The sequence below is a fragment of the Apodemus sylvaticus genome, chromosome 12 (genome assembly GCF_947179515.1).
Source record: "Apodemus sylvaticus chromosome 12, mApoSyl1.1, whole genome shotgun sequence".
Classification (NCBI taxonomy): domain Eukaryota; kingdom Metazoa; phylum Chordata; class Mammalia; order Rodentia; family Muridae; genus Apodemus; species Apodemus sylvaticus.
Genome location: NC_067483.1, coordinates 32905711 through 32933295, shown reverse-complemented (window position 1 = coordinate 32933295; position 27585 = coordinate 32905711). Strand labels below are relative to the sequence as shown.

At 43.2% G+C, this 27585-nt stretch overlaps 1 protein-coding gene across 1 annotated transcript in view; it reads left to right on the top strand.

Annotated features, from left to right (window-relative positions):
- Nucleotides 1–27585, top strand: part of Nckap5 (NCK associated protein 5) — a gene marked incomplete at its 5' end in the record, with an annotated part of 602587 nt that overhangs the window by 108409 nt on the left and 466593 nt on the right. The window contains one exon of the mRNA XM_052201054.1: nt 1084–1217. Coding sequence (XP_052057014.1) covers nt 1084–1217 — 134 coding nt within the window. The remainder of the gene's footprint in view (nt 1–1083; nt 1218–27585) is intronic.

Genomic DNA, 27585 nt, shown 5'->3' with positions numbered 1-27585 from the left:
GGGAACCCTATGTCGGAGCCAGGATGTCTCAGGCAGTGTCACTTTACATGTGCAGGGCAGGGTGTGCCTGCTTCAGAAGCAAGGCTGAGGGGAAGCTACGCCATGTGGCCTGGACACCGGCTGACACAAACACATTGGGTGTTTTTAATTGTTTCATTTTGGATTAATTCTGTTTGTTGAGCATTCATAAACTTGTACTATTTTCAAAACTTTCATGTCTGTGCGTGGATATGGGGTTCTCACCCACAGTTTCAGCTGTAGTCTAATTACCTTGAGATTCCTGGTCTTTCTGTGCAGTGGAATAGAGCAGAGATACTATGTCTAAACGATGTCCCAGCGATTGAAGGGATGAAGTCCTTTTGAACAGACAGTGATGCTTTAATATCTGAATAACTATGACTTTGGTGGGAGGTTGGGTCATAGCTCCTTACAAAAGACAACATGGTTTAATGGAACTTATATTAAGTTCCATTATATTAGTCCAGAGCCAAGCCATGCAGCTGTCAAACGGTTCCACCTTCTGGCTTCTGCGATCATGTGAGCACACTGTCTTTATGCATGCTCACGGGAGTCGTGTGACGGCAGAGGATGGTATTGGGGCATCTTCCAGTCACTTGTCCACTTTAGTTTTTGATCCAGCGTCTCTCACTGTGCACAGATTGTGCCTTTACATCTACAGTGCCTGCCTGGTCAGCAAGCGCCTTGGGCCCACTCTCTCCGCTTCCCAGCACCGGTAGTATGAGTGCTGATTGCTGTGATGGCTTTTAGGTTGGTGCTGGGATCAGAACTCAGGTCCTCTGCATACTCACAAGGCAAATATTTTCTCTACCAAACAATTTCTTCAGGCCAGGGTTTCTATGATCTTAAAAACACGTGTAGATCTTTGATTCTTGATTTCCTGGTCTATAAAAGAGGTTAGTAAAAAATTCTACTGCACAAAGCAGCTATGATTTCATGTGTGGTGTGTGACTGTCTGTCTGTGTCTGTTGCTATGAACAGCAAGCTCAGGCTAGCTCTGAGGAACCAGCAGCAACCCCTGCATCTCACACCTTCTGAAGGCCGTGCCCTTCTCTGTCTCTGTAGCACGAGAAGCTGATACGTGAGCTGGAAGAGGAACGGCACTTGCGGCTGCAGAGTGAGGAGAGGTTGCGGGAGGTGACCCTGGAGTCAGAGCGCAACAGGATCCAGATGCGCGGCCTGCAGCAGCAGTTTTCCAGGTACTGCTCTCCTGTGAGCATGGCCGTCCTGAGGTCTGCCCCCTCTTGACTTTCTGGGAGCGTGGTTTTTTTGATGCCTTCTGCAGGTGCACCAAGTCCGACAACCATTCTCTTCACAGCTTGATCAATCACTGGGACTTATTTTGACCTGACAGTTGAAGTTTGTGACAAAATGGTTGTCTTTTCTTCTCTGGTAGCTTCCTAAAGTGTTGTTTGTAAAATATTATGAATTATGCTTATCCCCTTCTAGCTTCACATGAATGAGACTCAGACTATGGTTTATTTATTTGGCTTTGGCAGTTACTGGGGGGGGGGAGGGAGGTGGTAATCTACTTTTCTAACAGTTGGGCTGGCTACTACCCCAGCTGTGAACCCCAAATACTTGCTGCTGGAATCTTCCTGGGCTATTTCTGCTCCAACAGTCTTGTGCCCTGGGATGGGGAGGGCATTTCACTCTGGCACATGCTGCTGGTCCATCACTAATGGAGACCTCCTGTTCTCCCATCCTCTTCCTTGAGTCTCTCTCTCTCTCTCTCTCTCTCTCTCTCTTCTGGCCCTACTGGAGGCCCTCAGCTCTATAACTCAAACTCCCCTCTCTCTCTGTTCTCCCCAGTAATTGCCCAGAGCTATTTTATTGAAAAAGTGGTAAGGTTTGCACCACAAAAGCTGGTGAAGGTAGGGATTTGCTCCTCTTGGGGCAACCAGATCTTGGGGTACAGAAATTATCATATGAGCACAAGCAGCACTAAAGCAACCTCCAACAGTTGTTTGGTGGCTTTGGCATGGATTAGATTCTGTGGGTGTGCTGTGTCTACGGCCAGCTAGGATAATAAGATTTTAATGATCATCCCAGTACTGTTTTATCATGTGAGTCTAGTTATTTGATATATTCTTACTTATTCTTAATGTGATTTTCTTTTCTTTTAAGCTGGTAAGATTACTTTTCAAATCTAGTCATTTACTATAGGGCCAGACAATGTCACAACTTCTATTTGAAAGTCTATCCAGTGCTAAAGGAGAAAACACTAGTATGTGCATTAAAGCCCTGAGTTCAATTCCCTAAGTAAAACTGAAAACTATTTCAGTTCATATTTTAATCTGGAGGTCATCCTAGGCTGTGTCATACTTGGGAAGTTGTCCTACAATGTTAATGTTCATGAGCGCTGTGGGGGACCTATTAGATATACCTTTGGGTATATTTTCCATCATGAAGCTTTTAATATCAACAGTTTAATAGCTCTCTCTTCCTGCCTCTCTCCCTCCATCCCTCCCTCTTTCCCTCTCTCCCCCCTCCTCCTTCCTTCCCTCCCTCTGTGGTAGTGTCATACACACGTGTGTCAGCAGACACCCTTGGGTGTAAGTCCTGCTTCCTACCTTGTTTGAGACAGTGTCTCTTGTTGCCTTTCCCTGAAATTCTCTTGTCTCTGCCTCCCGTATCCCTGTGGGAGAGCTAGGAATGCAGTGCAGGGGCTGTTGTCGGCCTCTATGCGGTTTCTGTGGGGGTTTGAGTGCAGGTTCTCACACAGAGATTGCTTTACCCACTGAGCCGTCTCCACAGCCCCACCCCTTAAGTTCAGCCTTGAGATCATTTCCCTCACCGTGATAACACACACAGCCGATGCTCATGTCCTTGGCTTGGGGGTTGCAAAGAACATGGCAGGAAGAAAGTATGACTCATCTGTATTCATTATTGTAATTTAATATGCTGTCAAACTCATGAAATTACTCAGGTGCTATAGAAAAGCACCAATAAATATTTTAACATTTTCTGGGCCCACCCCTTAAGCCCCTTCTACCCCTTACCCTCAGTTCATCTCTCCACTGCGTGAACTCTTACTTTCTGTGTAGGAACCAGTAATAACAGAAGCTGTCCAGTCCAACTTGAAGCCATGCTATGGAATACCCACCATTTTAATGATATAGGAATGGAGGGGGCAGGGCTCAGTCTTTGCACTATCTAATTGAGATGTCTCTATATTCAAGCTATTGATTTCCATGATGGGCCACAAAAGACACAGTAAATTATTTTCATATGATGCTAGGTGATTCTGGGTCACCAGTTGTAAATCAAATGACAATCCCACATAGATTTGAGTTACCCAAGAGTCCGAACTCTATCCTGGGCTGAAAGAGAAGATAATTATATGTACAATAAATAGCAGTTGCTTTCCCATACTGCTTTTGTGAGGATATTTCCCACTGTAATCAGGTTTATTATGTAGTGCTTAAAGGGCCTTAAAAAGGGTCAACTGCAATTATAGTCAGAAAACTAATAGAAGCCAACCGGGGCGGGGCGTGTATGACAGATAATAACATGATTATTTGGGGTCATTGAACTACTTTTGATGGCCTTTCACATCAAACTTTCGTTTTGAAGGTATGGCTGGTGGTTGTTGTGGAGACAGTTCTCTTCTAGTTTTTTAAAAGTCCTCAGCGTTGGATAGACCTTTGGGTACATTTTCCAGTGGAATGGTCATTTAATGATTTACATAGTAATCCAAAGTACTATGATGAACATTAAAACTTAGAAAGAGATTTATGTTAACTCTGTGTATGTGTCTGTGTGTGGATATGTGCGCATGAATGCAGTGCCTGTGGAGGCCAGAAAAGGGCATTGGGTCCTCTGGAGCTGGAGTTAGAGACCGGCTCACGCACCTGTTTCAAAGGCTGGGAACTGATTTCAGGTCTTCTACAAGAGCACCCCTCGAACTGCACGGCTGTCTCCCCAACCCTTAAATTTAAAACTTTTATATTCTTAATGTTATCTTTTTGCACCATAGATTGACAGTTCTCTTTATATGTGTTAATTACTGGAGGTATGAGGTTATTTCTTCCCTTCCCCCATGGGCGGATGTTAATTTTTGCATCAAGTTCATGAGATTGATTTCTAGGAAATCTGACAAAAGAAAAACAGCCTCCCTCATAGAAGCCACACCCTAGATTCCCTCAGAAGGTAGAAGGCTTAACTAATATGCTCACCACAATTCTGTCACTTAGTAGAGTGCTCAGTAGTAAAGGTGGGTGTTTTCATATCAGTCCCCTCCTGTAGTTGAGGGAGCCCCTCAAATGGTGAGCACATAGAGGCGGGTGGTATTGCACGGCTGCCTGTCCTGTGTGGTTACACACTCACGGATGATTTCTAGACATGAGGGCAGTTAAGCTATTGCCTGGTGGGCCACATACATGGCCAAACATATTTTAATGAGAGGTTAATGCTGAAAATTCCCATAATTGTTCTCACCCTCTCCACTCTTTTAGCTGCTTGCTCAATATGTGCTTATGCAGTTAGTCAAACTTAGTGGTGTAGACAGAGCTTAGGGCAGAGATGCTCCTCCCAGGGAAAGCCAGTGATGGGCTAAAGCCCCGCCTCCTCACTTCAAGTTAATGAAGTGTTTGTGCCTTACCGCCTGGCCTCACCTGGCAGAGTGTTCCCAGGACCATTTTCTCCAATGGGTGGCTATGTTACCTTTCGATAGGGGGCTTTTTTTTTTTTTTTTTGAGGAGGAAATTCATGAAGTAGCAAGTCCATAGAGTACTGATGTCAAACAAAGCCGTACATGATTTGCATGTTAGACTTGGTTCCTTAGGAGACAATCTAGTGAATTCATAAATTGTTCCTGAAAGCTGCTGTCCTTTTTAAAATCCCCCCTCTACTCCCCCCCTCTCTCTCTCTGTGTGTGTGTGTGTTATGTGCATGTGTGTGCATATGTTTGTGTGCATTGTGAGGGCAGGCACATATGCATGCCAGTATGTGTGTATGTGTCTGTCTGTGTGTCTGTGTCTGTGTGTCTGTGCAAGTGTGTGTGTGTGTGTGTGTGTGTGGTATGTGCATGTGTGTGCATATGTTTGTGTGCATTGTGAGGGCAGGCACATATGCATACCAGTATGTGTGTGTGTGTGTGTGTGTGTGTCTGTGTCTGTGTGTCTGTGCGTGTGTGTGTGTGTGTGTGTGTGTGTGTGAAGGTCAGATGACAACTTAGAAGTCTAATGTCACCTTCTGCCTTGCAGGAGTCAGGACCTCTTGTTCCCCACCGTATATACCTCGGGCTAGCTTATAAACAAGTATCAAAGTATCAACACTTGGAAGGCAAAGAAGTGCTAATGCACTCACCTTACGTGGCTTCAGAGATCCCACCTTGGACCCTCACTCATAAGCAGAATGCACAGTGAGGGCTCTACCCACCAAGCGGTCTCCAAAGCCTGAAAGCTACTTATCTATCACAAATGTCCACTCTTATTGTGTTCACAAGAACAAAGAAAAATGTAAATGCAGATGACAATGTCTTTCTTACTGTGGTAGAACTGGAGGGGAAAGAAGGCCTTTGTCCCGACTCAGGGCACGCAGCCTCGATGTGTGTTAATGGGTTAGCGTGCTGAGGCATGGCTCCTCAGATGACATTAATGATTGCGCAGAGCTAATAGTAATGTCTGGTTCTGTTGCGGGGCAGCTCCGTGCTTCGCTGTTTGTCACTTTAAATTAAAATTGGTCTAGTAGACTCAGCAGCTGGCAGGCATATTTTATAAACCATTTCCTGTCAGTAAATGATATCACGCCTGAAGTCTCCGAGCCAGTGTTTCTCCCTGCAGCTTTGGAGTGTTCCCATTGTGTGAATAGCAATGCTGTGCAGCTAGGCAAGGGAAACAGCTATGCTGGGCCACTCGCCACGCCTCAGCAGGCAGTGAGAGCCACCTGTGTAAGATTCAAGCTCGTACTCCTGACATCCCATTCTTTGCATCTGTTTTGACCTTCTTCTCTGAGCCCTTATCATTTGCCTTGACGCTCTTTCCTTCCTCATAGTAGGAGGGGTTCTCCTGTCCCAGTTAACTGCCATGCTTAAATACAGCTGGCTACTGGAAGAACTTCCTGGGGCCATAATGGGTTGATTATTGCCAATTATCCCATTTACGGGTTACTGTTTCCAGTATCCTCTCTTTTTGTACGGCTCACGCATACATTAAAAGAACATCTTAGGGGCTGGAGAGATAGCTCAGTTCTTGCCATGCTTGCAGAGGATTCAAATTTAGTTCCTTAGAACTATGCTAGGAAACTTACAGTGCACATTACTAGAGTTTCCCGGAACTGAAGCCCTATTTTGGACTTGGTAGGCACCCCACTCATGGGCAGACATGTTTGCAGGCATATACACACAGACTTATAAATAGAAATAAATCTTAACTTGAAGACGGCCTTCCTATATCTCTTAGAATAACACACAAGAGAAGAGAACTTTGGCTCTGTTGTTCTCTTCCCAGACCATTGAAGACTGTGGTTTCAAACCTGAAATGCTAAAACTGCTAGAAGAAAACATGAACAGTGCCCTTCAAGATGGAGGTGTAAGGAAAGAATTCATGAAGTGGCCGCCATTGGGAAGAAATTAAGGGGCAATTTGCTACCTTTAACTCAGCTCTGAGCCTAGTTTTTCTGAATGCCTTGATCCTTCTGATGACTGGAGAGGTCAGCTTCTTTTCTTTGGCTCACACTGGTATATAATGTTTCCTTTTATACCCCCTCCACCTTCCCAGGGGCCTACCAACCATCCCATCTTCCTCCCTACTTCATATCTTCTTTGTTAACTGTTTTTGTCGCTCATACTCTACTGAATCTGGTTAGGGTTGCCTATATGTATATCAGCATGTGGCCACGTACTGGGAGAATGGGGCACATGTCATTATCCAGGACTATGAAGAAAAGTGACTAACTTCTCAGTGCTCATCACTGCCAATAGATCAGCAGATAGGAGCAGGGCTTTGAGCTCTCCTCTGCTTCCATGCTGAAATTTAGGTTGACTTGAACTTGTGCAGGTCTTGTGCAGGCAAATATGGTTGCTTTGAGATGATGTGTGTGATAGCCATGTGTCCAGAAGGCAGCGGTTCATGGCACACACACACACACACACACACACACACCACTCTTGCATTATCCGTCCACTTCTAGAGACTCATTTACTATTGATTTGGACTTGATATTTCTACATTCTCTGCAATTTTTTGGGGGGAGGGGGGAGGAGGGTGGTAAAGGCTGAGACTTTCCTTTGAAATCAGAGCCTTCTTGTTTGGCACTCCGTATAAATATACCAGAAATCTCAAATGGCTGAGAGACTGATTGGAGGACAAATTGCCTTCAGACTACAACAGATGGAAGAAAATGTTTTAAACGGTATTTTTCAACATTCTTGGTTAACATGAACATGGGTCATATTTTCCTGTCTGAAGTTTGCATTTTAGTGATCTTACTCCAGCAAAGCCGAGACAGCAGGAGGCAACTATAGAGAGAGCTAGAAAGAAAAGGCATTTCAGCCTGGGTTACTACTAATTTAACAAATCGGGAACACTCTGCTCTCCCTTTGCATTTTTTTTTCTAAGAGAGACAGTAGCATGTTTGTTCTTAGAGTTCTACAAGTGAGAGCATCAAACGCTGGGTGGGAGGATGTCCTAGTGGGTCAGGTGTTTACAGAACAAGCTGAAGGACCCGTGTGCAGACCCAGAACTCACGTGACAAGCCAGGTGTGATGGCATGTTCTTGCAGTCTCAGTGCTGTCGAGGCAGAGATGCCTGGGTCCCTGTGACTGGCTTGCCAGACAGCCTAGTCAGCTTGGTGGACACCAGGCCAGGCCAGGGAGAGACCCTGTCCTTAGAAAAATGGGGTGGATGGCACTTTGAAGGATAACACCCAAGCTGGTTGGAATTGGGAGTTTTTTCCCCTTCTGGTTCTCCCTGCCTGTCTCTGTTTTTATGTCTCTATCTCTCTGTGTATGTCTCTGTCTCTGTCTCTCTCTCTCTCTCTCTCTCTCACACACACACACACACACACACACACAAAACGTACATACCAAAAATCGATGTGTTCTTGCCTGCTGGGCATTTCTGCAGTTCCCACAACCTGTGGCTTGGCCTGAGACTAGTGTTACAGTCCCACCTGAGTTCCCCAGTAACTCTATTTAAGTCATTGGGTCCTTCAGATCACCATCCTTTCCTGTGTAAAATGAGGAAAGTGGATTGCTTCATGGTTTTATAATGCCTTTCATGCTCTTTAGAAGACAGTGAGTTCAGAATGAAATGCATTTACTTATTGTGAAATAAATATTACACAGTTGTAGCCAGGCCTTTGAAGTCTCAGTCCCGAGTCCTTATGCTGAGGTGCTCTGGCGGACTGATGGTCTTGGGGCACGGGCTCTCATCACAGCGGTCTAGGGGAGGCCCATCTGGGACCATGTCTGTTTTGGAATTTGACTGGAGAACTCTCAATTAGAAAACTACCATGCAAGATTAAAATAAAAAAAGGTGAGGGAAGCAATTGAAATTAAATACTGAGGGCCATGGGGAACCAAAGGAACGTGAGATAAGGTGAGGTGAGCAACCTTTACTGTTCTTCATCCCAGTGAGGTCTGCTTCAGGGTTTGTTGAACCTGCTTAGGACAAACTCTTAGGAGTGGCAGCTTTATATTGATGTTACTTTGTTCCTGTGTTCAAAGAATTTCTCTGACCAGATAGGCTTCAGCACACATACCAGTGAGGGTGCTGGGGGTGGCTCCGTTGATAAAGTGTTTGACTTGCAAACATGATGGAGGAGGCCTAGAACCCATGGGAAACAGAGGAAGACATGTTGATACGTACGTCCTTGTAAAACCAGTGCTGGGGTGGGGTGGGTTGGGGTGGCAATGGGCAGGTCCCTATGCCTCACTGAACACCAGCTTCAACATTCCAGCTAAAAGTAAGAGATTCTGTCTTAACACAGACAGACACACACACACAGAGACACACCACACACACACACACACACACACACACACACACACACATGATGGACACTGTCCTGAGGAACAATATTCATGTTTGAATTCTTGATTTGCATGAATGCACACCGGTGTGTACATGTAACAGTATGTGCACTGACACAGAGTCACAAACACACATGCACTTAAATACGAAATTAGCAGTGGTTTACTTTCACTCCATGTTTTTCAGTGACTTACCATAACTTTGAATTTGGTATTGTTTCAACCACAACAGACATTTAAGAAAATAATTCAAGCACATAGAAGGATATTTTATTTTCTAACTGGAAACTGAACACATTTCTCCCAGGCAATAGTCAATGCTTTGTTTGGGGGTGCTCACATTTAGGGAAAATTCCCCTTTTAAGTGCACAGTTCAGTAAGTTTTGTACATTCTCTTAAATTATCACTGCTAGCGTTAATAATTCGCCCTCTGCACCCTAACCCCCCTCCACACACACACACAGCTGTGGATCTGATTTTGCTCCCTGTGGTTTTAGGTCTTCCAGAAAGAGCATATAAATGAAGGTGGGAATTATTCCTATTCAGTGCAGTTGGTCACTCAGCTCTGCTCTTGGACATACCTTAACGCTGTTTCCCTGTTGTCTAGTTGTTACTTTTCAGAAGGGGCCTGTGCGCAGATGTGTCCTGGCAAAACATCCGTTCACCCATGTGCAGACCATTGGGTATCTTCCAGGTTTTGTTTTAACTTTATGTTATTTTGTTTGTACGTTTATGTTTGTGTCTGCATGAGTGTATTTGCAGTGAGTGCATGTGTGTGTGTGTGTGTGTGTGTGTGTGTACGTGTGTGTATGGCATATATAGAGACCAGTAAAAGGCCTCAGATCTCCTGGAACCAGAGTTAATAAGGTTATAAATGACCCACCGTAGATTCTGGGAACTAAACTTGGGTCTTCTCCAAGAGCAATATATGTTCTTAACCACTGATCAAGTTCTCTGGCCTCTTGTTTTGAGAGCATATAAATAAATATAGAGTAGTTATTTATGTGTGGGTCTTACAAGGTGTTTTCATGCACACATACACACATATATCCTATACACACACACACACACACACACACACATACACACATATATCCTATACACACACACACACACACATACACACATATATCCTACACACACACACACACACACACACACACACGCGCGTGCGCGCGCGCGCGCGCGTGTGTGTGTGTGTGTGTGTGTGTGTGTGTATCATAGGATTGCTAAGGATATTTTCTGCTTCATTAGTTATCCATTTTCAGAGTAGCCACCACTTTGCCTATCCCCTCAGCAATGTCCAGTTCTCACTGTCCAGACTGACGTATGCTTGACAGAACAGGAAGCACCCAATGTGAAAACCAACAAGAAAAAAACAAAACAAAGCAAAACTGGGATTAGTGAATTGTTCTACAGTGAACATCTTTAAAAATAACACTAGTCAAAAAGACAAGATGGTGCCGAGGATGTAAATCAGGGGGTGGATTGTGTGTCTGACATTCACAAGGTCTGGGTTTGGATCCAGAAAGAAGGAAAGGGAGAGAGGAATGGATGGAGGGAGGAAAAGTCTTTCAGGCACCCAGGTGTTTTCTTTGACAGTTGACTTTAGAGTCACGTGACCTCTCGGTTTTTATACAGTTCACATTTACTACAGATCGTGACACACTTCAATTCAGTCTTGAGGTTTTTTTTCTTTTTGTAAAGAACCTCTAAGTTACTCCCCATCCCTTTTCCTTCACACTTGCCTGCATTTTTTTCTTTTTAAAGGATGTATTTTATTTTTGTTTACGTGTGTTTGTGGGCTTGAATGGATATGTACACATGATGACAGATGTCTCTGGAGGCCAGAAGAGGGCACCTGATTGTATCTTTGTCATGATGAACATGGTTATTTGTTGATTAAGAAATAAATGAATGGATATGTGAATGAGTGACTATCTTTACTGCTGTAGAAAGATGCTTCAGGATTGTCCTTTGACAGACTTAAGCATATGGAAGTATTTTATGAATAGTGTGTTTATGACAGAAATTTGCTTCCAAGGGAGGTTATAGAAAAGCTGTTTCTGGGGGATCTTTAAAACTTTGATGATAGTCATCACTCTTGGAGTTATAAACCGCGATGGCCTGGGAGGATGAAGACCTGGCTTTCCCTTGCAGAGCGTGGATGATGGAATGCTCACCTATAAAAGACGAGCTGCGAGCTGCCGGCTGCTCTTCACGGGAATCCTGTCTGCAGGGCGCTAAATGGAGTTTGGTGCATTGAAAGTTTACTTCCCAAAGGGTAACGTTTGCTTTCTGAGAGTGTTTTATGGCACTCGGGTAACATTTCTCCCAGCCTCTCTCTCTGCTGGCACATGAGGCCTGTGGGAAGGCAGTAATGCGCGGAGTGTTGACTGAAGTTCTGATTACCTCCTTGGCCCACAGCTTTTGCATTACTGAAGTGGCGTTCACATAGAGTACACCTCTCAGTGTTTGTGGTTGATGTGTGGGCTCCTTCTCCGGGACTACCATGCTGAGTGTGTGAAGAGTGATAGACTATAGACCTTGTCTATAGATATCTACTGCTAACAAACAGGCTTAGGCTGTCAGCGTGGTTTGCCTAGGATAAAGCAGAGGATTATCTGTGCTGAGGCTGCGGGGGTGAGGGAAAGCATGCACACAGCAGTTGTCAATACATCGTACTTCAGAAATTCATCTTTCCTTGGGTTTGTCACTTCCAGTGGTCGCAGGTGACAGGATATCCTCTCTCTTGATAGAAATGGGAATCTCTTTTCTGATATTTAATTCCTATATTGGGCTAGAGCTGTAATGTTTTCTTGTGAATGCTCTGTTAACATAGACATCAACGTGCTCATAGATGGCTTTATCCTTCACTTCTGGTTCCCTTTCCTGGTCCCGTTGTTCCTCTCCTCCCGCCATATCTTCTTTCCTCACCTTCTGCCTCCTGCTCCACTTCCCTGGATGTAGCCAAGATTGACTCTGAACTTATGATCCTCCAGCTGAGGCCTGGCATCCACAGACGTCTCTGCCACTATCAGGAGATAACGTCATTGATTTCAGGCCTGAGTAGGCAATAGCTAAAATTTCCCATTTTAGCTAATAAATGATGAATACAATGAATAAGATGCTATTTAAGATAGTATCTCACACTTGTTTGAACCATTTCTTATCATGGATAACATTTGGCCCTCTAGGCCATTGTATTGACTTAAATAATTTTCAGATGTATAATTTCATTTTTATTTGGTTTAAAGTAAATATTTCATTTAGGTGCTATTAATACATTAATATGTTTTATGTCTAGTCCATTGAAATGAAAATATGACCATTAAAGTAAGGACAAAAGTGATTGGTTTTTGTGTTCAGGAGGGTAAGAGACACTACATTAAGTAAACAATCTCCTGCTACTTAATGATTTTACAGTTAATAAAACATCATACATAAGGCTGAGCCAGTAGCTCATCTGGTAAAATGTTTGCTCCCTAACCATGGTGATCTTTTGAACCTATATAGAAAATCAGGTTTGGTGGTGGATACCTGGATTACCCAGTGCTAAAGAGGCAAAGACAGGAGGATCCTTTGGGCTCAGTGGCCATCAAACCTACCCAAATTGAAGAGTTCCAGTTCTGATGAGAGATAAGTTCTTAAAATAGGGGTGCCAGGCTCCTGAGTTTGATCACTGGCCTTCATTCACATCTGCACACATCTGCTCAAGCACTTGTAAACACACAACAAGCACATGCGCACACACATAGATACACACACAAAGTTCATATTTAAAAGCCTCATTAAAATTAGTGTCAAATATTTGCCGTAATGCAAGCAGGAAGAGTAATTGAAGAACTAAGCCAAAGAGATGTCTGCACCCAGTATGTCCCCATCCCTTCCATCTCAAGCAGTGGAAAAAAAAAACAAACCAAAATGACAACAAAAGAATCCACTCCCCTGCCCACCTCAGCAGCATTGGTCTTGAGACTATCTCAGTCACACAAGTCAATCTTACTTTGTACTATTTTCTGAAGCTCAGCGGTCACCTTTGATGTCAGAAACATTTTAAGAATTGATTTCTGTTCCTCCAGCCATTCACATTACTGTCAAGAGCATCCCCAGTGAAGTAGTAATATATTTAGTATACTCCCAGTATTTGAGACACACATAGAGCTTACAAGTCTATTGCGTTTTCAGAGATAATCACCAGAGCCCGTGATATGTTATCAGGAAATATCCTGTAGGTCTTTGTAATAGATGGGACTAACTTCCAGATCCTGCAGGCCGGGACTTTCACAGCAGACTGTGCTGCCTTAGTAAAGGGTTATGCATGGGTCTAAATGAATGGAGAAGGACATTTTACATGTGAAAAGCTGTAACTTCAAGCTTCTATCTTGACATGTATGAATAGACAGACATATTTCATTTCTGTGTGTTTGGATTTATGTATATGTCCTTATGTACATGCCTGTGGAGGCCAGCAGACAATCTCAAGAGTCATTCTTGATGTGTGATCCACCTGTGTGAGCAACAGATGTTCTCACCAGTGTGCAACTTGCATTGAGCTGTGCTAGCCAGTCCGCGAGGAACCTAAGGGCTCTGCCTACTTCAGCCTTGCCATGTTGGGATACAAGTGTGTGCTACTGTTCTCAGATCTTTTTAGCATGGATTCAGATCCTCATGATTTCAAGGCAGGTACTTTACCAATGTCGCCATGCCCACAGCCCATCTCTCATGGGCTTTAAACATAAGAGGCGAGAGGTTCAGATTGTTGCTTGTCTCTTTTTATGATGATTTTAGCAGAACTGATCCTGCAGAGATGCTATTGAATGGAACTGGGATATGGGAATGAGATGGATGATTTTCTCTTCCTGGAGCTAACTAGAACTGTAATAGTACATGTAATGAAAAAGTGAGGCCCAGTCTTATGCAGCCCAGTGTGACTCCACTCTCACTCTTCCAGCGGAGGATGGCCTTGAACTTCTGATCCTCCTGTGTCCCCTCTCTTCTGTAAATTCTGGCTTTATAGGCCTGCATCCCCCTGGGCAGGTCATGTGGGGCTGGGGTTAAACACAGGCCCTTGTGCAGGGTAGGTAGGTCCATTGCCAACTGAGTTACCTTCCCAGGTCCCTGTAATTGAATTGATAAGATCCCTCTCTGGAAGCGTTCTTAAAGAATTTCATTTATGAATGAGAAAAGCTGAAGTTCACAGGGGTTAAAATAAAGTGTCTTGTATACAAGTTGGCTGTACTGTAGCAGGGTTGGGCTTACACATCCTGAGTTTTAACCATCATTTTCTATTGTTTCCTAGTTCTGCTAGCTATGCAAGTACTGAGGTGTATCGACCTTGGGCCAAGTGCTTTCTGTGTTCTAAAGCATGTCATGTCCTTGCTTATAGTCCTATGAGGAACTATTAACATCTATGTTTTATAGATAAGGAAAATAAGTGCAGAGAGGTTAACCATCTCGGTGAAGGTCACACAGCCATTGATTTGGCTGAGTCAGGACAAGCCTGCCTGTCACTTAAGAAACATTCATTTCTCACTGCACCCTACAAAAAAATTAATGTGCTAAGCTCCTCAAACACTCAGTGCTTGTATCTGTTCAATTTTATTGTTGAGCAAGTATATAGTTCCTCCTTTAAATGTCTGCTACTGTAGTAGATTTTGATTATTTTTGAGAAGCCAAGACTACACTGATTGCTTAAGATACAGCCTGTGTGATTGACAAAGTGCCTCATTTTGCCTAAGAAATAAAACATTGCTTGGAAAATGTCTTCAGCTCTCTCTAAAGCAGCTGAGACTTCCTAATAATTAAATTCAAATTCGAGTAGCAGTATTGTTATGCTAGAAATACCTTATTAATAAATGCTTCAGATTGAAGAATATTAAGTTTAAAGTGAATAATAAATGTAAATATAATGATTTATATATTTCATCATTTCTACTACTTAATTAAAAAATAGTGTTGACTTATGTGAAATATTTCCAACAGTATTTATTTCTGATTTTCATATAGAATGAGATCCTTCAATTTCTATAAGGAGAAAAGCATTTCAAATGGGAGAAGGGTGTGTGTGTGTGTGTGTGTGTGTGTGCCTGTGCATGTGTGTGAGTGTATAAGTATGCATATATATGTACTTATATATACTTGTGTGTTCTAAAAATAGATCTTTCTGTAAGTAAATAAAATGAAGGAAATATTTTGTTCAGTATGTAGACTGATTTAATGAGGCAAGTAGATCTGTGTACTTGTATGTTTGTGCATGCACATAAAGTCACTCCACCTATGTGTTTGGGAAGATAAAGAGGCAACAGCTTCCTATGAAGCACTGTTTCTTAACCTATGGGCTCCAACCACTCTAGGGATCAATTATCCTATTCACAGAGGTCACCAGAGACCATTGGAAAACATAAGCATTTACACTACAGTTCACAACAGTAGCAAAGGTACATTTATGAAGTAGCAGCAGAAATAATTTTAGGGGTGGGGGTCAGCGCAACATGAGGAACTATATTAAAGGGTCACAGCATAGGCAGATTGTGAACACTGCTGTACATGGAAGACTTGACAGAACAGTAATAGGAACTGCCTTTCTGTGAATTAATGTTGATTTTAAGATGCATATTGTAACTTAATATCTGATTCTAAAACTCCTGCAATTCAAGGCAAATTTCATTATGACAAATATATTCAGAGAAAAACCAATTTAGGTAACTTAAAATTACAGAACTTAAAGAACTTCGTACATTCTTAGCGCCAGTCATATCAGCGACAAGGGTAGGGCAAGACGCTGTTTCTTTCAGTAGTCTTCTACAGATGCTGCTATCTTTTTTGTCTGAGACTCAAAGTCCAATCTAGCAAGTCTTTGTCACCTACAACTTACATAAATAAGAATCCTACAGTATGTTGTAGTGAGATACTATATGGAGCCTTCCCATTCCTGGTGATAAAAAAGATGAAGCCCAGCACTGAGAAAAGCAGTCCCACAATACAGAGCACCCCAAGCACACCTAAACCCTTAGAGAATGCTAGAGATGAACTTGATACTCCTTTAACTAGTAAGATAGAGAATATCACATATTTATTCAATCTTCAGGTACTATATCGCCAACAAGAGGAAAAGTTCCACCTTGGGAGACATCTTGATAGAAAGAAAGATATAGCAGAAATATATAAAGAATAGATTACAACTCCAAATAAAAGAATGTATCTGGCCAGGGACCACAATATTAATTAGCACATTAGAGTGGCATAGCTATATGTTCTCTTCTCCTGATGGTAAAGCCTAGCACTACTTATGGAGTAGGCAAAGCCCCTTCCATGACAGACTGTATCCTCAAACTGTGATTCAGAACACACCCTTCCTCCTCTAAGCTACTTTTGTCAGGCAGTTTATTATAGGGACAAGAAAATTAGCCAGCCTGCTGGACAAATACCCAATGACTGCTGATCTGCAGAGTGAGAGGCAGCTGTAGGACAAACTGACTGGCACCTTTCCCTCCACAGGAAAGTGGAAACTGATTGCACCAAGAATGGCTTGGTTGCCCTTTGACCTGTCATGGGATGTGGGGGTGGGGAATGACAGGTTTCATTCGATCCATTTGCTAGGCCAGCAGTAGACAGCATGAAACATCTGGCCCTGGGTCATCTCTAACAGAAATAAGACAATCATTTGTGGGCCAGTCTGGTCCACCATGGTGACCTTGGGCCCAATTTAGTGACATCTGGACATGTGTAGGAGGCGAATTATAGTATCGTTCTGACAACAATTTTATATTAAACCAAATAGCTGATGCTCAGCTGTCCACACAAAGGCTTGGAAGGCTTTCAAATGCTTCTGGGTCTCTCTGCAGATGGTGAAGCCATTCTTGTGCACGGTGGCTGACGATTTCAGCTGAAAGTTAGCATCAGAAACACAGCTACAAATTATACTGTTAATCCATCCTTTGGACAGATATTTATAGTGACTTCGTTAGGCTCCAGACACTCTCTGTGCTCCTGCATGTATATATACTCATTTGGTCTGTCAGTTAACCAGTGCATTGCAGCATCACACATACTGTGAAGATGAGTAGAGGAACATTCAGAGATCAAGATCATGAGACCAGAAGAAAATCCATACAATGGAGGCAGTATTTCATCTCCAAAGTTTCGTGTGTGTGTGTGTGTGTGTGTGTGTGTGTGTGTGTGTGTGTCCCTGCTCACATGTGTACATGTGTGGGTGCACATGTCAGATATCTTTCTCAATGTCTTTTGATAATATTTGTGGAAACAGGTTTTTTTTTCTTTTAATGATTTACTCAAAAAAGCCAACATTGTGATGTTTAGGCAAATACGTTACTTTATGCAATAATAGACTTTAGCTTCCACCCAGATTTCACTGATTCAGCTAGGCTGGCTGGCCAGCATCGGAGATCCTCCTGTTGCTTTGTCTGCTTTCACTATTAACTGCCTATAGCTCCTAAGGGAATTATGGTCTTTATAAGTCTCTCCCCCATGACCACTAACTGAATGAATATTTCTTAGTCAGAGTAGAGAATGAGTGGAGACAGGTCTCCGTATGCCTCCTTATCTCACTTGGCATGTGCTATATAGACTGAGTCATGCTCCCACCCCCAATAGTCACAGGATGGGGCCTATCACCCAATGTTTATTTATTTGAAGATAAGTCCCTCATTGAAGTAATTAAGGTTTAATGAGTTCCCAAGGGTAAGACTAACCTGATTGAACCACTGCCTTTATAAGAAGAGGAGATTCTAGAACACTGTCTGTCTCTGAGGACATTATAGAAAGACCATATGAAGACACTAGGAAAGCTACTGCCCGTGATCCAGGAAGAGAGGTCATATCAGACCCAAACCATGAGAGCAATATTTGCCTCAGCACATTGCTTCCATTGTACCTTGCAGCTCTCACTAAACCAACACCAGGGAGAGTGGTAGTCCCTGTCTCCAGGGTCCCTCCCGTGTCAATGTCTTTATCGTTCTTATTTGCTTTTTAAACTAACTTTAAATTAACATTCAAATCAAATTATGTTATGAATAAGTCATTTGAAAATTCCAATACTTTTGTGTATATATGATTGCATTTATATATGTGAGAATGCTTGTAAAGGAGAATGCAGTTAAGTAGGTCAACCTTAACTGTTGCTCCTCAGAAGATACTTTTGATTTATTTAAAAATATTTTTATTACATTTATATTTAGTGTGTTACTTCCTGTGTCTCTATGAACATGTATGGATGCCATGATCAGAGGACAAGTTGTAGAAATTTGTTATTTCCTTCCACCATAGGAGTTCCAGGAATCAAACTCAGGTCCATAAGTTTCATAGCCAGAACCTTTACCTGCTGAGCCATTTTCCCCACCCTGCCTCACTTTCTTAGACAGGCTCTCTTATTTTACCTGGAGCTTATCAACTGAGCTACGTTCTATGGCCAGTGAGCCCCAGGCACCCATATATATGTACCTCCTGGCTTTATAGGTAGGATTGTAAGACACCCACCTTCTTAGACATGACCTCTGCTGATAAAACTAAGGTCTGCATGCTAAGTATCTGAACCATCCCCACAGCCCCAAGACTTCAATACTTTATTAGAAACAGCAACTGAAGGCATTTTGTCAAGAGTAGAATAGGGATATAGCCATAGAGAACTATATCAGGAACCTAAAACAGGAAGCAGGCCTATGAGTGACAGTTGAGCATGTAATAGGCTGACTCGGACACCTCGAGTGAGGCTGTTGGGGGATGAAGGATGACTGGACTCCCCGGTTACTTTGGCAGGCAGAGGATGAGTAATGAGCTTGGTCCCCTGATTGCAACTCTCCTCTGCTTTGAAGCCTTTCTGTTTCAAGTCCAAGGAAATGAGTAATTTGCGTCAGCCTGTATCAAAATCACAATAATTTATTTACTTGACTGCCTACGTTTCTGCACATTCCTCTGGTAACTCAGTTCAATAATTAAATTTATGTTGACTTTATATTTTTCTGCATTCATTCTGGAACTCCCCCTATCATGTTGGAATAAAGTGTTTCAATACTTAGTTTTACATTTATTTTTTTCCCAGTAAAATTTGGTCCCATTGAGAATGTTGAATGGAATCAAAGCCTGCTACTCCATCTGCTTAATCCCTTGAATTAAAAGACATGCTCATATTTAAAAGCAGACTTTTGAAAACTATAGCTATGTTTGTTAGCAGTGAAGATCGGAGTAAATAAAGGCAGAGCTTAAGCTTTTATAGAACTATAATTAAAATAAAACTGAATCGTGTATTTTCTTAACTCCTCTATTTTCTTCGTCCTTGGAGCAGGAATATTAGTTTTCCAAACTCTGTTTATGTTTGCGAGCATATACAGCTCTAATTTTAAAATTATCCCATTTATTTATTGAGGGTGTTTCATGTATAGAGCTCAGAAGAAAACTTTTGGGAGTCTGTTTTCTCCTCCTGCAGAGTTAGTACCAGGGCTTGAACTCAGGTCATCAAGCTTGGCCTCAGACATCCTTACAGGATGAGAGGGCTTACTGGCCCAGAGAGAAACACCTCTATAACACCCTTTCAAGACGGCATGGCTGATTTAATTGAGAGCTGTGTATTTCTTCATCCGTCACTGATGGTCATCTAGAACACTTTGGTTTTTCAGCAGCATATATAGTTATTTCCAAACAGCTGGGAGGAATTTTGTTCCTGGAAATACTGGAGCACACGTCCCCTGACCAGAGTTTAAGGTTTGACTGTCTATCCCTGAGATGCATTGCAGCTAAGTAAATCATCCCTTAATTTTATAAAGTGCCTTTTATCTTGAGATGTTTAGGGAGTATCTGTTCCTTAAATTAATGTTTTTGTAATCTGAAGGCTTTGCTTCTCAGAGGAGATATTTTATACAACCTCGAGACATATTTGGTAGAATTGCTTCGTTTATAAATCAATGTGAGAGGAAATGGTGGCACCTTAACAAAATGTGAAAGCAAACAAAAAAAAATTAAAATGTGGATGACTATAGAGCTGATAAAATTTATATGCCGTTATTCACAATATCCAAGAAATGGAATCAACCAAAATGTCTCTTGGGGAAAAAAAATAGGCGGGCAGAAGAGAGTTGGTATGTCTATAAGGCAGGACGCCCATCAGCCTTGAAGGAGGCAGTCTCGCCACTTGTAACAGTGGGAATGAACCTGGAGGATTTCAGACTAAGTGAATAAGGCACAGAGAGATAAACGCCGCATGACCTCACTCTGTGTTGAATATAACAGGGATGAAAAGCAAGTACGAACACGGGATTTAAGTGGACTTCTCCAAGGGCCGAGGGACATGGGGAGATGCTGGCCAGAGGATAAGGCATCATTTGTGCAGGATGAGTAGGCATGGAGACGCTTTAGAAATGATGATGACTCATCCAAATGGTGGATGTTTTGAAATCGTAGAGGCTATGCCAGGGGCTCCCCCAAACAGTGAAAGCAGTCTGGAGAAAGAGCTAGTCAGTGAAGGACTTGTGGTGACAGCCTGAGCTCCTCAGATCCAAACAAACCTGGGCCAGAAACTAAAGCTCTGGGTTAAGTAGAGACAGGAGAGTTGCTGGGGCTCATGGGATAGACACCCTGACCCACTTGGCAAGTCCTAGACTCGGTCTCAAAAAACTGAAAAACAACACCTGAAGTTGACCCTCTAGTTTCAATGTGCACCAACACACCAGAACATAAATGTACATACATACACAAAAATATGTCTATATTTACAAAATAGTGACACACACATTTATATGTATATATTCGATACGTGTGTGTGTGTGTGTGTGTATGTATTCAGGCTTCATTACAATGTCTATACCAATTTTCTTCTTCACTTCTTGGGATATTTCTGTTTTGCTAGTGACTTGTTTGTATCAGTGTCATGGCTAAGATGGAAGAGATTTTGGATCTGCCACTCTTCTAGTCCATGGGTCTCTCTGCAATACCTTACTGAAAATAAAGAGCAACTGTTCCTAGGTGGGCACAGCTGAGACCCTGTCCTCCAGAGGTGCTAGCTGTCTCACTAGATTTGCTAGGATTATCCAAGACTCCCATAGCATTGCAGATAGTTCCAGATGTCTGCTGTGTATGGCGTTCAGACTTCCCTGATTAAGACAGGCAAAGAGGATTTTGCACCTTGCCTGGTTGATTAGAAAGTCAGCTATAGATCCCATAAAGTAGGAAGCCTTGATGATCTTTCCGTTAAGTTAGCAGAGTTATTAAACACACATCTTCCATAAAGCATCAATGAAAGGAGGAAAAGGAGCTTGAATCACAGTGTGGGGGTATTGTCGGGAAATAATATAATTCTGTTCTAATAGTAAAGTTGGTTAAATATTAGAGGCCACAGGAAAGAGACTCATCCTTTTCCTCACTGACAGAAGTGGTTACATCATTTTCTCCCCTACAGTCAGGGCGACAGACTAGATAATGCTTAAAGGTTATTTTCTACCTTAGAAGAATAGGCCCTGTAGATGGGCAGAAATAAGAAAAGGGTGAAATGATTCCCAACAAAGCCATTTAGATGAGGCCCTAACAGATTTTTTAAAGGTCTATTTCCCCTGCTAGATTGGAGCTTGCCAAAGGCTCTTTCTATTTCTATCGGCATCTGGGGAGAATGCCACTCAACCAGAGCCGGAGTGGGTGCTCAGTCACCGTTTGCCTGGAGGGGCTCATCATGGGCTGGCCAGCGCAGCTGATCTGGAGGGCACTCAAGGGCATTTTCTCTGCTCCATGCAGATGATCTTCTGTTTTGCAAACCTTTAAATATGGAAATCCAGCAAGCGGGCCTGTGTACTGACCAACACCAAGTTGGTGCTTTATTTACCTTTCTCTCAGGTTCCTCAGGAAAGTCTTTTAAATAGTAAGCAGGGGACTAGGCATAGCTGCAATTGGTAAAGCCCTGGCCACATGAGCATTAAGAACCCGGAAGGGGTATTATATTGTAAATGAAGAGTATATTCAATAAAAAATAAAAGAAAAAAAAGGCCTCATTTCTGATCCCCATCACTCAGACAACTTGGAAAGCAGTACCTTAATGGCAGCACTAAGGAGATAGAAATAGGTAGGCCCCTGGAGCATTCCTGACTGTCTAGCCTGGCTGAATCAGTGATCTCCAAGCTCACTGAGAGAACGTGTGTCAAAATGAATGAATGAATGAATGAATGAATGAATGATTAGGTGGAAGGTACTTGAGGATGACACCCAGTGCTGATGTCTGGCTCCATCAGGCATATACACATGCCCTGTGCCTCCAACACAGCCTTCTGAGCTTTGATGATTTTAAAATAACTGCTTTTTATCTCTCCAATATTAGATGCAGGTAGCAATGACATAGGCAAGACAGATTCCATACATAGGCTGGTAAACAGAAAGGTTGGTATTTGGAAAGAAAGTAGGGAGATGTTATCAAAACACTGGAAATTCTGGCCATGGTTCTCATAGCCTCCCGAGTGGCTTCAGCTCCTTTAATAGGTAACCAAAGGGGCCCAAGCAGTTTTCTGAAAGTCTTGGAGGTCTCAACATCTTCTTCTGAAAGAACCTCTTGGGCTCTTTCTCACTGTAACATTTTATGAGTTAACAACAGGACACAACACAATGTAACACAACACCACATACCCTTCAAGTTTCTAAAGAAACCCTGGCCCCATCCCTGTCCAGTCGTCTAGCTGTAGTAGTGTGAACTGCTATTGTCAAGGGCACAGGTGCCCCACCTCAGCACTTCCAGACGGAGGGCTCTAACTAGAAATGATTCCAGCATCGCTCCTCTCCTGCGTTCTTAGCTCATGACCTTTACTCGGGATTTGCATGATGGGAAGAGTGTTCCCCTGTTCTCTGGGGAGGAGGCTGGAGCAGCAGTGGCAATAGGTGAGAAATAATATAAACATAGCCCAGACACTGGTCCTCTGAGCAGGCACCCCTGACCTGGCGCCCATCAGGAGATGTGGGAGGGGCTAAAATGAAATAGAATTTAAAAGAGTAAATAATTAAAATGACAAAATACTACCCTCTTGGGATGAAGTGACTTTTATTATCTATGTTCATTGGTTGGTTGTTAGGAACAACAGAGAGAGAGAGAGAGACAGAGACAGACAGAGACAGACAGAGACAGAGACAGACAGAGAGAGACAGGCAGAGAGAGAGAGAATGGAGCTGTGGAAGGGTGCACTTGAGAAATGGCTTAGAGATTGTGAGCACTTGCTGCTCTAGAAAGGGCACCTACCTGAGTCGGCTCCTAGGACTCATGCTGGATACCTCACGTCTGCTAGATGGTCACCGACACTCATACAAGAGACATTCACACAAACGTGCACACGTAAAGAAAAATGAAACAGATATTCACAGTGAAAAGAAGCATAAGAAGAGTCCTTAGGCATTCAGGCCCATCTCTAATGAGGCAGTACATATTTCAGGTGTAATAGATAAAAGCCTAAAGCTTCTATGGCAATGCAAAGGGTTAAAGGTGCGTAAACTCGAAGACACCACGAGAAGACATGATGTGGTTTTCTTAGAGAATTAGGTGGCACGGTAGTTGCTCAAGCCCTTCAGCCCGAGGTGCCGGGAGCTTTATTAACCGGGAGCTGCAGCAAGGGAGTGTGAGGTAGGCCACGTGGCAGACAGGCTATGAGAGCCTTAATAGGTGCTCCACTGCTGTCTTCACTACAAAGGTTAATAGTAAGAGGATGCTAATGCAAGCGCAGTTAATGAGCAAGTGTGCAGTCCCCATCTGCAGGAAGCAGGTTGCGGCACACTCCAATAATTGAACGTGTTGAAATCATTGAGGTCTGATGACATTCACTTAGGAGTCCTAAGGGATGCCGCTGAAGGAGCAAGAGAGCAAGCTAAATGACCACCCGCGAGCTCAGGAAGGGTGGCGGCTGCTGGATGCAAAAGCTTGCAGTTGCATAAAAAGGCCAGGGGAAAGAGTAGATTGCAACAGTAATGTAAAGAACCAAGGGCTTATGTCTTGAAGGGAGTTAAGGAGAATAAAGAAGAAATGGGATGTATGTGGAAAAGGAACCTGGTGGTATCACTCACCTGTACAGCCGGCAACTCTCATATCTGTTCCATGCTCCGCTGATCCACTCAAGATTCGGACACCAGTGCCTCAGGATGCCTTAACAGACTTGGTTGTTCAGGATGAAGTTGGCAGCTTCAAATTTAGAAGCCCTGTCTTGAGAAATTAAATTCTGGTGTCACCAGTAACAAGTCTGGTTTCCAGTTCAGTGATGGGGAAAAGGGGACAGAAGCTCAGTTGGGCACTTGGGGACAGTTGTGCTGTCAGCAGGTGGCAGTTCCCAGGCTTGTAGGTACATCTTTCCCTGCTGTGCTGTGTCTGACTAGAGATGGGGCTGCAGATGCATCTGTGGCTCATTCCTCTGTCTGCTGAGAGGCCCCCATGCTGGAGACGGTCTCCCCCTTACATCTGTAGTTCTCACCATCCTTTGAGTGACATGGTTTTCTGTTGAAGATGATAAGAACTCAGTGCTTCGAAGCGCCAGCTCTCATCACAGAATGCTGAAAGTTCCTCCCCTGCCCCCAAGGTCACAGGCAGTTGAAGAGAGCACAGAATGTGACCTAAATTAGAAGTCATGGGATCTAGAGGTGACTTAGTAGGTGGGTGTGATCGCTGCCTGAGGATGCCTGAGTCCCAAGCCCCAGCACCCATGTGAAGATTGGGAGTAGCTATGCCTGTTCCTGTGTACTGTGTACTTGCTGGGAGGGTAGAGGCAAGAGGACAGTTGAGATTACTGGTCTCCAGTCTAGCTTCAAATTCAGGGAGAGACCCTGTGTCCTGCTTAGATTGTTGTTGCTGTTGTTGTTGTGTCAGCTTGACAGGGGCTGGAGTCATTTGGAAATAGAGACCCTCAGTTGAGAAAATGTCTCCACCAAGTTTGTTGTTTGTTAAAAGTTGTAGGGCATTTTCGTGATTCATGATTGATGTGGGTTGTCTCAGCCCACTGGGTGTGGTACCACCCTTGAGCATAAGAAAATAGGCTGATCAGGCCCTGCGGAGCAACCCAGTAAATAGCATTTCCCCCATGGCTTCTGATTCAGCTCCTGACCAAGATGTTCTTGGTCACGGTGTTGTATCACAGCAATAGAAACTGGAGCTAAAGACACCAGACATCTTCCTCTGGTCTCCCCATGCATATATATATCCTAAAATACAGATGCATACAGGAGCACAGCCACACTGCAAACACACACATGCATGGCCATATGTACACAGACATTCATTCACATGCATACCATACACACACACACACACACACACACACACACGCATGCACACACATACACACACACACACACACACACACACAGAGAGAGAGAGAGAGAGAGAGAGAGAGAGAGAGAGAGAGAGAGAGAGAGAGAGACTTTAGATCACAATTGAAAAGACAACACTGCTTCCCAAAGAGGACAGAAGTACATTCCCTAACTTCCTAAGCATTCATTTTTATAAATCTTACTGAAAGTGCTAGTTCATTGAGGGCATGATTAGGATGAGGAAGAATCTAAATAACAGCTTTTATTTTAATGACCAACATGCAAAGCCTTCCTTTTCTCATTTAACCATCACAGTCGCTCAAGATGTTGTCATGAGTATAATCCTCCCTTATAGGTAAGGATACTTGAGTTTCTTCCAGAGCTTCCTCTTAAGCTAGTGGCTTCAAGCCAAGACAGGGTATAAGTCTGAAACCTTCATTCCTTTTTAGTGTGGGCATGTGTCTGTCTGTGTGTCTATTTGTGTTGTATGTGAGAATATCTGTTTGCTGCTGTCCTTTGTACCTGTGGGCATGCAGAGGGCAGCAGGACATCAGGAGCCTTGATCTAACTCCCTCCATCTCATTCCCTTGAGACAGGGCCTCTCCCTGAACTTGTTGCTGGGCTGGAAGACAACAAATCCCATTGGTCCTTCTGTCTCCACCTCCCACAGCAGAACTGTAATGTTTCATTACAGTTCTGGAGCCAGTTTTGTCATTTGTTTGCTTGTTTGTTTTTAACAGGGGTACCTGCCTGCATCTGAACTCTGGTCCTTAATTCTGACTCATTGAGCATGGGCCAACTCTACAGCTTACAAACACTTCTTTCTTAACCAGTACCCTACTTAGCTTGGAGGAGATAGTGTTCCCAAAGTAGCCATAAAGGGGATGGTGGAAACGAGGTACAACTTCTGCAGATGAAGATAACTTATGGCATTCATTCATGTGGAAAAGTGACGGAAGAGAAATGTAACAACCAACAAATATGTAAAAATATGTAATGAGATTGCTAAGGGGGAAGCGATCAATCACTCTCACAGGGGCAAAATGAAAAGAAATGAGCTTTTAGCACTGTAGAAATGGGAGGAAGTGGCAGCTACGAGCCGCCCATGAATGAAGAGGAGAGTTGATCCCAAGCCATCAATTTTCCCATGGCAGGACGGAGGCTCAGAGAGAGAAGGTGACATTTTTGGTCACCCGGTGAGTTTAGCCCTTTGCAGGAAGTAGTGTGCAGTTCTCTGGTCCTATGCATGTGCCCCATTCAGTGCTTATGCTTGTGAGTGTGAAGGGCCCTCTGAGACTATTGTGTTTACATCCACCCCTGCATGTATTCACATGCATGTCCAGCCATCAAGTAAACAGGGTCCCTTAGGGTGTCAGAATTGGTTTGGAAGCAGCAGAAATATGGGTGGGTGGTGAGGGTGTGTATGTGTGTGTGAATATGAAATCATCTGGATTTTGGAAATCAGTATTCCCAAGAGCAAATTGTACAAGAGATGACACATAATAATGTTCAACATATCTGTAAAAACATATGGACTGGTAAAATGGCTCAGTGGACAAAGTCTCTTGCTGGCAGGGGTGAGGACCCCAGATCAATCAATCAATCAAGACCCATGTGGTGGAAGCAGAGAACAAAGTCAGAGATTGTAGTATGACTTTAACATGTATGTGATGGTATGTGAGTACACTTGGTAGAACACTCATAAATATGTGAATTAAATTTAATCAAAAATGAAAATATGTTTACAGGAAATTAATCAGCCAAGTAAAACAGCCCCCCCCCATGTCTTCTGACCTTTCTCCACCCCCTCTTCCTCCTTCTCTTTCTTTTCCCTCTTTTCTTTTCCCTCTCCTCTTAGATTTTTTTTCCTATGCTATTTTCTTGAGCTCAGGAGTCTGTTGAGAGAAAGAAGTCAAGTCTCCGTATGATTCATTCATGACCCGCTGCTTGCTCCTAGAATCATTGAATTCTTTGCTTAGTTCTTACAAAACCATTACCCTTTACTCTCCCTGGCCTTCATTTTTCTTTCCCCAGAATCTCCCTTTTATCCCAAAAGTGGTTCAGAATCACGTGAGCTCTGAGAATCCTAGCTGTCGGGCTGTTAGCGACTGTCGGGATTCTAGCTAATGGTGTCTACCTCCTCATATCTGTGTTCAGATGTCCCACGGGACATCTTTCCTTCTGAACAGGCCTCCTGGGCTACCTCCTTCACACACGCCTCAGAGTAACAGTCTCTCAGTGACACCAGGACGATCCTCTGACGGCAGGAGCCTGCAGTTCTACATGTATAATATGCTACTTTAAGTATTTTTCTCCTCAAG